The 13,650-nt window shown below is 33.5% G+C and overlaps 1 protein-coding gene across 2 annotated transcripts; it reads left to right on the top strand.

Moving 5' to 3' along the window:
- Positions 1-9,149: 9,149 nt before the first annotated feature.
- LOC108319102 (cellulose synthase-like protein G1) lies at positions 9,150-13,141 on the top strand. 2 transcript variants are annotated; one of them, XM_017550158.2, is made up of 8 exons: positions 9,151-9,891; positions 10,042-10,125; positions 10,904-11,026; positions 11,127-11,339; positions 11,554-11,653; positions 11,782-11,954; positions 12,045-12,392; positions 12,492-13,141. In XM_017550158.2, exons 1-8 carry the CDS (start codon positions 9,238-9,240, stop codon positions 13,038-13,040), a joined length of 2,244 nt encoding a protein of 747 aa, XP_017405647.1. In that variant the 5' UTR covers positions 9,151-9,237; the 3' UTR covers positions 13,041-13,141. The 2 variants fall into 2 exon arrangements, with proteins under 2 accessions (XP_052727332.1, XP_017405647.1); XM_052871372.1 differs by lacking the exon at positions 11,127-11,339 and having other exon boundaries at positions 9,150-9,891.
- The last annotated feature ends 509 nt before the right edge of the window (positions 13,142-13,650 follow it).

Here is a 13,650-nt window from a genome sequence, read left to right as displayed (position 1 = left end):
AAGCAGAATGCGCCTATGAAGGACAAGAACACGAAAATAATCAGTCAAAAAAAATGAAAATTATACATAAAGTAGTTAATTAACATGCATTTGTATCAAATAAAAGAAAGATTACACGTGATGGTCGTCAAACTTCATTCGAGAAAAGTTTGAGAAGAGAAGAGGGTCTCGCATGCTAAGATAAAGTGAATGAATTTTCAATCTCCCGCTCAAATTAAAAAGGGGAAACTTTGGCTGAAAAATAATACGTCGAAGCTCCTACAAAATTTGACGTATTATATGTGGTTTAAAAGAAAAAGAAAAAAAGAATTAAAAAGGGGTTACTTTTTGGCTTCTGGCTGACAAATAATACGTCGAAGCCCTTACAGAATTCGACGTATTATTTGTTGTTTAAAAGAAAAAAGAAAAAAAGAATTAAAAAGGGTGACTTTTTTGGCTTCTTACTGACAAATACTACGTCGAACCCCTACATGATTCGATGTACTATTGGTGGTTTAAAAGAAAGAAGAAAGAGAATGATGCGCTGGTTTAAATATTTACCATCATGGAACGTTGAATTGAATAATTGGGCTTCGACGTTCTACAATTGCATTTATTTACAAAAAGGCCACCGGTCAGTTTTAACGTTGGCTATTCAGTGGTTGGACGTTGAACGTGTGACGTTATATGTTGTTTTTGCACTACTGATTCCTAGAGGGTTCTTCTTCTACCGCTTGCTTACCCTTCCTCTTGTAGTCTTTCTTAGTATTAGAGTTAGAGTGAAGCTTGCTTCTCAAAAGTTGTTGTTCCACTTTGATGCTCAATTGTACCAAATCATTCAAATCTTGATATGGTAGCCACTCCACTTTATTTGTAATTTCAAGGTTAAGACCACTAAGAAACCTAGAGATGGTGATCTCACTCTCCTCTCTAATTCCCGCCCTCATCATATAGAGCTCCATCTTTGGCCTATACTCCTCTACACTTAACTCCCTTTGTTGGAGCCTTTGGAGTTTGTCCATAAGCTCTTTATTGTAGTAAGAGGGTATGTGGCTCCTACTCATGGCACTCTTGAGCTCATTCCAATATTGAATTGGAGGAAAGTTGGAGAGCCTTCTTTCTCTCACTAGGGAAACCCACCAATGTAAGGAATTCCCTTGAAAACTTAAGGTGGATAAGGAGACTTTTCTTTCCTCACTAACTTGACAACACTCAAAGAGTTGTTCAACCTTCATTTCCCAATCGAAGTATGTCTCAACATCTTCTTTCCCATGGAAATGGGGGATGTCTACTTTAACCTCTCTTGGAGGGTGCTTTCTTTGAATTCTAAGTGGGGAAGGTTGATAGTATTAATGGGCAAGCCTACTATCTACCCCATAGTGTGTGGGTTGAGTTGGAGTTCTAGAAATCTTTCTTGTATGACTCCTACTCCTACTCCTATTCTTGGTTTTGCTCTTGCTTTTCCTAATTTCTTCTTGGATTTTCTCTTGTTTTTCATTGAAAATTCTAAGTTCCTCATCCAATTTAGCAAGATATTCTTCTCTTTCCATCTTTTCTTTTTCTTTCAAAGTAGCTTCTTGCTTTTATCAAATTTTTAGTGACTTTAGTTCTTTGGCCAAGTTTTTCAAAGTAGGCTTAACCTCTTCACTAGAGTCATTAACAATTTCAAAGGATGTGGTCTTAGACATTCTCAAAGTTTTCAAAAATATGAAATGCAACAAACAAGTTACTTAGAATTTCAAGAGAACTTCCCTAGGAGACTTGAGAAAGTAAAAGAGACTTAAGTTCACTTTCAGAAAAGGGAGGTGAGTCATAAAGGATTGCTTAAGACCCAAGCCTTTCCTAGCCAAAGTTTACCTTAGGTAATGTTACACCAAAATTCTCAAAAGGAACAAAAAATGAAATTAAAGTAGACACACAGTAAATTACCACAATAATTGAAAACAATAAATCTACTTTTTGCGACCTAATAATGATGAATTAGAAGGAACTTTGGTTCCCTCTGACCCACGAACTAAAAATTTGGCTTAATTAATTAAATGTCCAATGTTCTTGTTAGGAAAAATCCCTAATTAACAAGTCAAAAATACAAGTCCAAAAAGGAAAGCAACTCAATTTTACAGTTCAAAGAAAATACACACAAATCTCTTTTTCTCACCAAGTGTATACTCTCTTGTCTTGTCTTTTAGACCAAGACTTCAAGCTTCCCTTCAAGGCCTCCTTCACCTTTGGATGTCCCCCACTGTTTTGGGCTGTTATCCCAATGATCCTCACATTTTTAACCATCGAAAGACCTACACCACAAGTTAACACCACTAAAGCCAAAAGGAGTCCAAGGAAAAAGCAAGAAAAGGTCTAAAATGAACAAAGGCTCTTCAAAAGGAGTTTTACTTTGACAAAACCATGAATGTTTAGAAGAAAAACAAGCAAATAAATGGTAAGAAAGAAAGGTTAAAAAAGCAAAAGGAGTTATCTGATAACGGTTGAATTTACCGTTATTTGTGATGCTATTTTGATACTAAAATAACCCTTTTTGACTTTGAAGCTTGCTTAAACTCTCTTTTTAGTTGAATTTGGTAAATAAGTGAAGAGAGGTTATATTTTATGAATTTGATCACTAAATCCCTCAATTTTGTAGGTTATTAGTATGATTGGAAGATGAGAAAAAGTGTCAAGGAGTTGGAACCTAGGAGGGACACCATAAGCATTGGGAAAGAAGACTGAAAGAAGGCTGAAGAAGGACCATAGGGCGTTTTGTTGCCCTTCTTAGGGGCCCTTAGCGTCAAAAGTCTCGCAAATGCGCTTGGTTGCCCCCATTTGGGGCGCTGAGCGCCACTCTCCTCGTAAGCACGGCTAGGCGCCCCTCTAGGGGCGTTGAGCGCCATCCAGCTACATCGTAGGACGCTGAGGGCCAATCTCTTTGCATTCACGCCTAGGCGCCCTTAGTTGGGGCGCTGAGTGCCAACGACGTTAGCCCATGATCCAATGTTGATCTATTTAAAGGCTTTTACACTCTAGGGTTCACATCTTTGGACGACTGAAGCACATAAAAGTTGATTTTGACCATTTGGAGGGAGATTGGGCATGCGAGAGCTTTCCTTCTCACTTTCTAGGGTTTTCATTCATTCATTCTTTCATTGTAAGCCAAGGTTCTCCATGACAATGGAGAACTAAACTCATTTGTTGTTGGGGATGATGTAACCTCTAAACTTTCATGTATTTGAATATGATTTAAACATTTTATGCTTCTTTCATTGAATGCTAGTGATTTTCTCTTATTCTTAATGCTTGTTATGTTTTGGCCATTCATGACTTGATGTTTGATTTATTTGAGTATTGGAAAATATCTTATGAATCATGATCTAGAGGATTTCACCCAAAGGGAATATTGCCTAGGGATAAGGATAGAACGTTTGGTTGTCTTAAGCTTCTTTTCTTAATGCGGAATTGATTGTTAGGGTTTTCAAGGGATTCTTGTCTAATAATCAAGACTAGGCTTTTTACGTCGAGCATTGGGTTCTAAGTAATTTAGAAAGTGACATTAACATTCCAATGAAGAAGATGAATTCTAATATGCATAAAAGTGAAGTAGGTGAAATCTAACCCCAACAACATCATCATCTCATATTATCAACCTCATCCATTCATTCTTGTGTCAAGCCTCAATTGATCAATTTGCATTCATATTTATTTTTGTTGCATTTGCATTTAAACATCAACAAAATAGATTTTAAGTCTTGATTAATTAAGGTATTACACAACTGTTAAGTAAACACGAGCCTCTTAGGAAACAATACTAGGTCTTATCATTTTATATTACTTGATACGATTTGGTACACTTTCCAATGGGTTAGCATTACCTAAAGAAAGACACTAGAATAGATCACAAAAAAAACCAAAACTACTAGAAAAACACAAGGTGCTTTTGTTCTTTTGCAAGCTAGAACAAATGATGCACTAAGCAACCTTTTCAGGTCATCATGGCTACTGAAACAACAACTAGGGACATGAGTTTCAACTCTCAAATCAACATCAAAGTGCTCACACAAAAGTTGGTTACATATGGTACATGCATGTGCTTTTACTTTTACTTTTTTTTTTTGTTTTTTGTACTTTTTGTCTACTTTTCTTTTGTACCTTTTGTTTCTTTTTTTTCTTGAAATTTTTAGAATAAACACACAAAAAATTAGACCTCAAATATGGAATGTTTCATCAAGCTTGATGATCATACAAATTTATAGCACCAAAATAAAGACAACCTACTAGAATCAAGTATAGTATGAAACACAAAAAGTTACATAATGGAAAACCACCTATATGAACTTGTTCATGATCTAACAACAAGTATGAACTCAAATATATAAAATAAAATCACTCAAAGACACAAATACAAATCAGTTTTCGGAAATGACCTCAACATCTATTTTTGATGATTTTCAAAGTTTCAACTAGGAAATGGAGACATCAAAAGGACTAAACATGACTCTAGACAACATGGAATTATTTGAAACTTAAAATGACTCAAAAAGCATATATTGACCAAAAAAATAGCAAGTAAAAACTAAAAAAAAGGCACAAAATAGTAGTCAAAACTACCAAAATAAACTTGGAAAACGCTAATGATAACATTCTGACAACTCTAACCTTTGCTAAGTTTTTTACTCATAACATTCTCCACAGAACACCAAATGAAATAATTTTTTTTGTTGAAAATTAGACTCAAAGGGCTTTCATTTGAATATTTTTACGTATTTTTTGGACAACTGAGATAGATGCAATTTTTAGTTTGAAAATCGTCACAATTTATTGCGAGAACAAATGATAGATGAAAAAAAAAACACAACAAGACAAGTAAGGAAATAACATTAACAACACGAAACAATGAAGGATAAATATGGAACAAAAGACTTAGCTCTTGAAGAACCAAAGCTCTTGATACCAAATGATGGCAACCTCCTTAAGCTAGGTTGGGTTAAAGCTTAGGAGGAAGCAAGGAGATGGTCCCTATGATGTATATGGTTATGGAAATGGGTGGGAAAGGGGTGATATGATGTGCAAATGATGGCGGCGTGGTGACATGCATTTTTATTTTTCTCTTTTTTTTCTTATTTAAAAAAAACTACGAGATAATGTATGAACGTATATATTTAAGACTATTCTTTTTTTTCTCTTTTTTTAAATACAAAAAACAAATAAGAAGAGAGAGTGATAATTAAAAATAAAAAAGTTCAACAAAAATAAAATAAAATAAAAAATAGAAAATAGAAAATAAATAAACACGATAAAATAAAAAGAAGTAAAGATAAAAAAATAAAGGAAAAGAAAAATAAAACAAAACTCTTTTCCTTAAAACTAATAACTTTAGATCAAGTTTTTTTTTTGCGTTTTAATTATTTTTTCTTAATTCTATACTTCTTTATTTAGCAACCCGAACGAAATTGGGTATTGACAGATGTCATCTTCATGGATGACTTCCACTATCTTGAAAGTGCTTGACCATAGCTAGGAGATTTTCCATAAGGTGGTTTGTTGATGGAAGCACCTTCAGCATAAACTTGATTGTGTCCGACCATTTTGAAAAACTATCAAAGCAAGCTCGGATACTAATTGTTGGAATTGGTATCGCGCAACGAAATGTTTAAAAGCATGATAACGGACACAAACCAAGGGTGGAGGGGTGCATTTGTTCTATTAAAAACTTTTGTTCTCTTTTAGAAATTTCTTCAAACAGTTTATCATAAGAAAATGCAGAGATAAAGAAAGTCACATAGAGGATTTTAATACTGGTTCGATTTAAAAGATTCTACGTCTAGTTGTTAATCACTTTAGAATGAGTGATTAACTTTTCACTTAGAATCGGTTTAATGTTTACAAGATGAATAATAAAATACACAGAAAAGAATACACCTTCCTTCGACACACGAGGGAATGATCACCAGCTTGAACAACTTGCAGATAACCACTTGCACCTTTAGACACACTAAAATCAAGCCTCTCCTTCCTCAAGACTTGATCAAGCTTAGACTTAAACTCAAGAACTTTCTCAGAACAAATTTTGTGCTCTCAATAGTTTAGGTAACCTTTAAAAGGTTTATGAGACTTTTATTTATAGGCCAGGGGTCATAAAATGAAAAGTCAACTCCCAACTACCAAAGATAATCGATTATCAAAAGTGATAGTCGATTATTTCAGGCCGTTGTGGGTTTTGAAAAAACGTGATAATCGATTATCCTTAAAGATAATAAATTATTTCCGTGAGAAATTAATTAAAAAGAAAAAGTTACACGATTTCAATGTGCTTACAATTAAAAGATAAATCTAATACAATTGTTTCTACAAAAGATGATTTAACAGTGTATGTGAAAATTTCTTGAAGTCTTCAAGTGCATCATCGTTAAAATCGATAATGCTACTCATTGGCAACACATCTTGTGAAACCCAATCACTTCCAGATCTGCGTGCCACCACCATCAACCATAGCCAGAAGGGTGCAAAGATGCAATCCACCAGATCCACTGCAAGGATTGTTATGTAAATGGTTTGTTTTGTTTTTTATGATTATTACAAAAATAAGTTCCTGGTGCCTGTAAAAAATCTAATAAGTCTTTGTATCCAAATGGCAAGCTAGAGAGTCTGAATGACAATTAATTTGGATTTACTCTGAAACAAATGATGAATATTTTGTTTTTTTATACCGACCTCTACCTTTAACCGATATAAAAAGTGACAATTTACCTACTAGAAAATTGGTATTAAAGATGATATTTTCAAGATCTGATATAAAAAAGCTTTTGTTAATAGTGTTCTTATATAATAAAAAAACAAACTTTGCAACTGGGAAAAAATTTCCAAAAATTTGGAAATATGGTTTTGAGGTAACATTTTAATTCGAGGGTGAACACTTGAAACTGAAGTTAGGTATCTTTTTATCATACCGTACAAATATATGCTCTCTAAAGTGTAAAGTGATTCCTCATAAACGATAAGGAACTAATTCAGTGTTCAAAAGGTGCGAATTTTGAAAATCCATCTTTTTATATTCAGTATTAAATTAATTGTCTTTTTAATTTTATGATGTAATGTTAAATTCAACCAAAGTTTCTATTCCTAAAAAGCTTATATTGATCCGATTTAAATGTTTATAGAACCTTGTCATTATCTCAACATAGTCGTTTTCAGTTTTTTTCTCTAAACATTTCCTTCATATTTGAAAAAGGAAAAAGATAGGCTAAGCGAATATTATTTTAATACTTAACAAATTTTTATACATTTATTATTTTATCTTTCAATTTTTTTTTACAACACAAAAAATTCATTTTTTAAGGCTTAATATCATTGTTGGTTCCAATTTTTGCCAACTTTGTTTGAAATGGTCTTAATTTTTTTAAAATATTAAATAGTCCTAAATATCGTAATTTATGTTCAATTTAGTCCTTTTGACTAATGACTCTTAAATCGTTAATTATAACGACACATCACCAATGAGTGAATTACATGGCAGTTATTGGTTGACGTGGCTAGGACCAGAGTTGACTAAGGATGGTTGCGTCAATGATGGCTTGACATGTGACAACCACTTTCTTCACCCAAAAATTAGGGTTTCAAATTTGCATCTGCGGATTGGGAAAAACCTTGCTCCAGTGTCGTCACGTTAGAATAGGGTTTCGCATTCACGGCGGATATGGTGAACTTCGTGATAGTTGGTTCCTTCTAGGTTTTCTCTTGCAAGTGAATGAAGAAGGCGCGATGGAGAAGCTTGCGGAGAGGCATTGGTGCGACAATTGAAGATGATTGTGTGATTCGGCTTTACATTTCTACGATTTGGGTTTTTCTCGCGATAGGTTGGTGATGATGTTGGTGGCTCTTCACCGTTGCGACACGAATCACACTTCTGGTTTGAAGGAGATAGTTTTGATCTTCTGTGTTTCAGGTTGATGGTGACTGGTGGAGAATGAAGAAGCTTCACAACGACGTTGCTCAAAGGCACGAGGAACTCGCCATTCGGTTTCGCGATGCTTGTGGCAGAGCGTTTGGAACAACGGTGCGACCATCTGGTTACGGTTTCGAAATGTTTGATGATGGAGGTGCAAAGATGGTGGCTGACCGTGAGCGTGACGACGACGATTAAGGTTAGGTGGTGGCTAGGGTTTCTGTGTAGGAGAAATTAGAGTTTCTGGAGGTAGGAGATGATGATGACGTGTCAAAGATTGTGTCACTGATTGCTCAGCTGAAAACTTAGTCGTTAACGATTTAAACGTCGTTAGCCAAAAGGACTAAATTGAACATAAATTACGATGTTTAAGACTATATTGAACATTTTAAAAAAATTAGAACCATTTGAAACAACATTGACAAAAAAAAATGGACAAAAAATGGTATTAAGGTTTTTAATCGTCCAAAATTTTATAAAAGTGGTTGTCAACATGTATAAATAGTGTAAAAAAACGTATTTTCGGAAACCACCTTTATTTCTCTTCATTTGACACTAAATTTTAATAATAAAAAAATATTATATTAATATAATAAAAATATATAAATAAAATATTGTGATGAAATAAGTTTTAAAAGTGTAATGGAAGTAAGAGAAAATTTGAAATGTCAAAGTATCACTCAGTAAAATATATCACCTTATTTTATCGGTCAAGTTTTGATGAAGGAAATTCTTACAACTCACTTTAAATACTTTTTTTTTCTCGGTCATTTACTTACTTGTTGTCCTTTCAATGACAATATGATACTTAAGTTTTCAAAACGAAAAAATATTATACAAGTGTTATTAAACATTTTTTTATCAAATACTAATTACGTATTTTGTAAATTGAAATTTCAATATATCAATTTATATTTATTTTATATATCAATTTATGATTATTGAAGTTTTTGTTCATACGGAGATGGAAATATGACATTATTAGTCAAATACTTTTTTAATTAGATATTGAAACATTAGTGCATAAATAATTTTTAATATATAGAAAGTAACGTGATGATAATTTCAAAAACATAATAAGTTTTTGTATATTGCGATGAAAAATATAATAAATTTATAATAAATCGTACTAATGTTTTATGTTATTGAATCTAAACTAGATATAGAAAGTTATTTTATTCCTCTTTTGTTTTTTAAGGCGGTGGTCCATTATTGAATAATAATTGTGGAATAATGAAAAGTAGTTTTGGTAGGAATTGACTAGCAGATGCCATTAAAATTGACAAATATCTCTAAAAAAGAGGGAGCATCCAATGTTATATAGATAGATGGACTCACAACCTATTGATGCATTAGAAGAAATGGAGGGCAGAGAGAAGAGGCTTCCTCTGAATAGCCTCCATGTCCAAAAGCTGCTACTTATCGTTAATAGGTTACACGTGTTACTACACTCCACAGCTTTAGCCTTCATGTTCTATTACAGAGTCTGTTTTCTATTCCAACCCACAGAAACAAGAGAAGGCCATGAGTTGTTACCATGGCTACTTGTTTCTGCTTCAGAAGCCATTCTGTCTTTCCTTTGGGTCCTTGACCAAGCCTTTCGCTGGCGTCCAGTTTCACGATCTGTCTTCCCAGAAAGATTGCCGGAGGATCACAAACTTTCTCCTATTGATGTGTTCATATGCACTGCAGATCCAACTAAGGAACCCACTTTGGATGTCATGAATACTGTATTGTCATCTATGGCACTGGATTACCCTCCAAACAAACTGCATGTGTATCTTTCAGATGATGCGGGCTCGCCTTTGACACTGCATGGTATGAGGGAGGCTTGCAAATTTGCTAGGTGGTGGCTTCCCTTTTGTAGAAGGTACAAAATAAACAACAGGTGCCCCAAGGCTTACTTTTCCGCCTTGGAGGATAATGCTCATGCTGATTTTGCAAGGAGTAGTTTGTACGTGGCAGATAAGCATACGATTAAGGTTGACTTTCAGGGAACTTGCTTTTATTCATCTTTTTGGATTTTAAAAAACAAAAATCCTTGCCGGCATATCTGATTCTGTTTTCTGTACACCTAACCATCAAAATAATATTTATAATGCATCACTTTGTGATTTGTAAATAATTTACAGGAAAAGTACGAGGCTTTTGAAGAAGCGATAAAGACGTTTAGAAAAGATAGTGCTTCCTCCCGAGATCACCCATCTCTCATTGAGGTATACTAGCGTTTGCATTGGTTTTCTCCTTTAGATATTTAGAAAAAAGATACAGTTGCATGCAAAGACTATTAAGAGAGTTAATATATATATATATATATATATATATATATATATATATATATATATATATATTAGTTGATAAAAAAATTTCTATTCATAAAAAAAAACATACTTTATACGTGCACGACTTCTGTATAAAGAAAAAGGCAAACCAAATTATCATTCACGACTTCGTGTGACAGAATTAAACTGTATTATGTAAATTCTTTCCCAATACGAAATCGTGAATCCCAAACGTCATTATTGTATATCTTTCTCCAAATTTGTCAATTATTGCATTTTTTTTTCAAAATTATACCAAAATGATAGAAAACTTCTCCTATAAACGAGTCATCTCATCCCTCTAACTTTATCATTTAACGTTCATCAGACACACACGTTATGTTTCTCTAACTTTTTTCACGGACAATAATTAAACATGGCAATCAATTTAGTTTAGATTGAACTTCTAAATAAATTCTTATGAGAGAAAAGCGTAGCATATGAAGCTAAAATAATTTAAATTTCTCAAAAATTAACTTGGACATTTCGTTTTGATAGAAAATTTTCATTAAACTTTTCCAAACCAACTAATTTATAAAACAAGTTTGACTTATTTTTGCCTTCTGTTGTTCGGATATTATAGTAGCATGTATTTATTAAGATATGTATCTTTACTACCGTGATGTGAAACATGTTATGTTTGGAAATTCGTTTATGAATCTGATTTTTGCAGGTGATTCAAGAAAGTACGATAGATGATGTAGACAATGTGAAAATGCCTCTCCTTGTCTATGTTTCTCGTGAAAAAATGGCTTCTCATCCCCACCATTTCAAGGCTGGCGCCCTCAATGTCCTCGTATGAATATACTTTTTTCTTGTATATATCTGCCAAACTGTGAAAACTTGTTTTACCAACACAACAAATATAATGTTTTCCCATCTCATTAATCTTGCAGCTGCGTGTCTCTTGGGTGATGAGTAATTCGCCATACATTCTAGTTCTAGATTGTGACATGTTCTGCAATGATCCAACTTCAGCTCGATATGCCATGTGTTTTCACCTTGATCCAAAGATATCATCTTCCTTGTCTTTTGTTCAATTTCCTCAGAAATTTCACAACATTAGCAAGAATGACATCTATGATAGTCAGCTGAGATCACTATTTAGCGTAAGGACTGAGGAGATCTAAATCAGACACCTTTGTAATTCTTTAATGTTTAACATATAAAATGAAAAATGTTTTTTTAACGACTTTTTCTGGACAACATTTTTACATAAACTTGTGATCAGTTCGTTTCAATAGTCTATTATTGTTAAAAAAGTTGTTAACATATCATAATCTTGAGTGGAGTGCTTGACTAACTTTTTTTTGGACAATTCAGGTACAATGGCAAGGTATGGATGGGCTTATGGGACCTGTTATGTCAGGTACAGGCTTTTACATAAAAAGGGCATCACTGTTTGGAAACTGCGCTAGCAAAGGTATCAAACAACATTTTCTTATTTAGTTGCTTCCTAAAACACAACATTTCAATGAAATTAACATATAAACGTTGCCCTTGTGATGACAGGCTAACACACTCTTTACTATTCTTTGTTTTGAATCCTAGGAAGTGATCTGCTGCAGCAAAAGGATCAATTCGGTTCATCTAATGAATTCGGTTCATCACTTGATCGAGACTACACAAGTGAATCGGTATCTGATCAGAAACATACATTGCTAGAAGAATCTCACCTTTTGGCTTCTTGTAACTATGAAATTGGTACTAAATGGGGAGAAGAGGTAGGTAGACCTTTTAATTATTTTCTTTTCTTCTGTCATTACTTCAAAATTCTTGTAGTAAAAATTTGCAAAATATTTGGACGATTGCAGGTTGGTTTCTTATATTATAGCGTAGTAGAAGATTATCTTACAGGATTTATGTTGCATTGTAATGGATGGAGTTCAGTTTTCTGTGAACCATCGAGGCCACAGTTCCTGGGTAAAGCTACAACGAATTTGAATGATGTACTAATCCAAGGCACTAGATGGCACAGTGGTTTGTTTGAAAATGGTATAAATAGATTTTGCCCCCTTATGTATTGGCCTACAAGGTTGCCATTTCTCCAGTGTCTATGTTTTGCATGGCTCACATATTTCCCTCTTTATTGCGTGCCTCTTTGCTGTCTTGCTACGGTCCCTCAGCTCAGTCTACTAAATGGAATACCTTTATATCCTAAGGTAACAACAATGCTTATAAGTCTCACATTCGTGCATACATTTGCTTCATATGCTAAAACCCTTTTTTCTTTTTCTTTTTCTTCTTCTTCTTCTTCACAGGTTTCAGACCCTTTTTTCATCGTCTTTGTGTTCATCTTCCTGTCAGCTCTTGTAAAACATTTACTAGAAGTCTCTTTAACTGGTGGTACACTCCATAAGTGGATCAATGAACAGAGGATCTGGATGATGAAATCTGTCACTTGCAATCTACATGGATGTTTGGATGCACTGCTAAAGAAATTTGGTATAAGAGAAGCTACTTTCGTGCCCACTAATAAATTAGAAGATGATGAACAAACTCTGTTATATCAAATGGATAAATATGATTTCCGAGCATCAAATATCTTTATAGCACCTATGCTTTTTCTCATCACTGTCAACATATATTGCTTAGTGGGAGGAGTCTACAGAGTGTTCTTGGTCGGTGACTGGGACAAATTGTTTATACAGCTTTTCCTTGCAGTTTTTATAGTTACTGTCAACTATCCCCTCGTTGAAGGGCTCTTATTACGGAAGGACAAGGGACGCATTTCAAAGTTGGTAGCTATACCTGTTATATTGCCTACTCTTGCTCTTTTGGCGTTTTTTAACCTACTAGGAAATGTATAATATGCTCTGCTGGCTATAAGCATTCCATTTTTAATGTGAGTTTAATATCTGTGTACAATTTTCAATAAGTTAAAAGATAACAATATTGTCGTTGTAAATTATTTTCTCTTCACCTTGGATCTTCCTGTCCTCAACATCATTGCAAATGTACAAGAGAATGGAAATGGTGCATCTACATAACATTGAAATGTCATGGGACTAATCTTTATTAATATTAGTTTTAAAAACATATTTGCTTACATTTTTAGACCAGGAACTTATTGTTATATTATAATTTTTAAATAAGAATTTATTTTTATTACACTTTATTTATTGTATTTTTTATTTGTAATTTGTCGTGTATTATAAAATAAAAAATTAGACTAAATGTGGCTTGAAGACTCAATAAAAATTCAATCAAAAACCATGTATAAGAAAAAAAAAGTACATGGTAAGGAAACATAATGTCTCAAGAAGCATGTCTTTAAAAGACTACGAAAAGTGTTTATTAAGTGTGAAACTAGACACAGCATTTTTTCCAATCTAGGTCATCATTAGATTTTAGCATTTTAATTTTCAATTTCATTTGATTTTTTTACCTTAATAATTATAATAGTATTCCTTTTTTGTT

This window comes from Vigna angularis, chromosome 1 (genome assembly GCF_016808095.1).
Source record: "Vigna angularis cultivar LongXiaoDou No.4 chromosome 1, ASM1680809v1, whole genome shotgun sequence".
Taxonomy (NCBI): domain Eukaryota; kingdom Viridiplantae; phylum Streptophyta; class Magnoliopsida; order Fabales; family Fabaceae; genus Vigna; species Vigna angularis.
The sequence above is the reverse complement of the archived record's forward strand: the minus strand, read 5'-3'. Positions and strand labels throughout refer to the sequence as shown.

Bases quoted from the DNA above. Each gene is read 5' to 3' on its own strand.
- LOC108319102 (XM_017550158.2), top strand. From the start codon at position 9,238: ATGGACTCACAACCTATTGATGCATTAGAAGAAATGGAGGGCAGAGAG. The intron at 11,027-11,126 runs GTATGAATATAC...TTAATCTTGCAG, and splicing joins CTGGCGCCCTCAATGTCCTC to CTGCGTGTCTCTTGGGTGAT. The intron at 12,393-12,491 runs GTAACAACAATG...TCTTCTTCACAG, and splicing joins GAATACCTTTATATCCTAAG to GTTTCAGACCCTTTTTTCAT.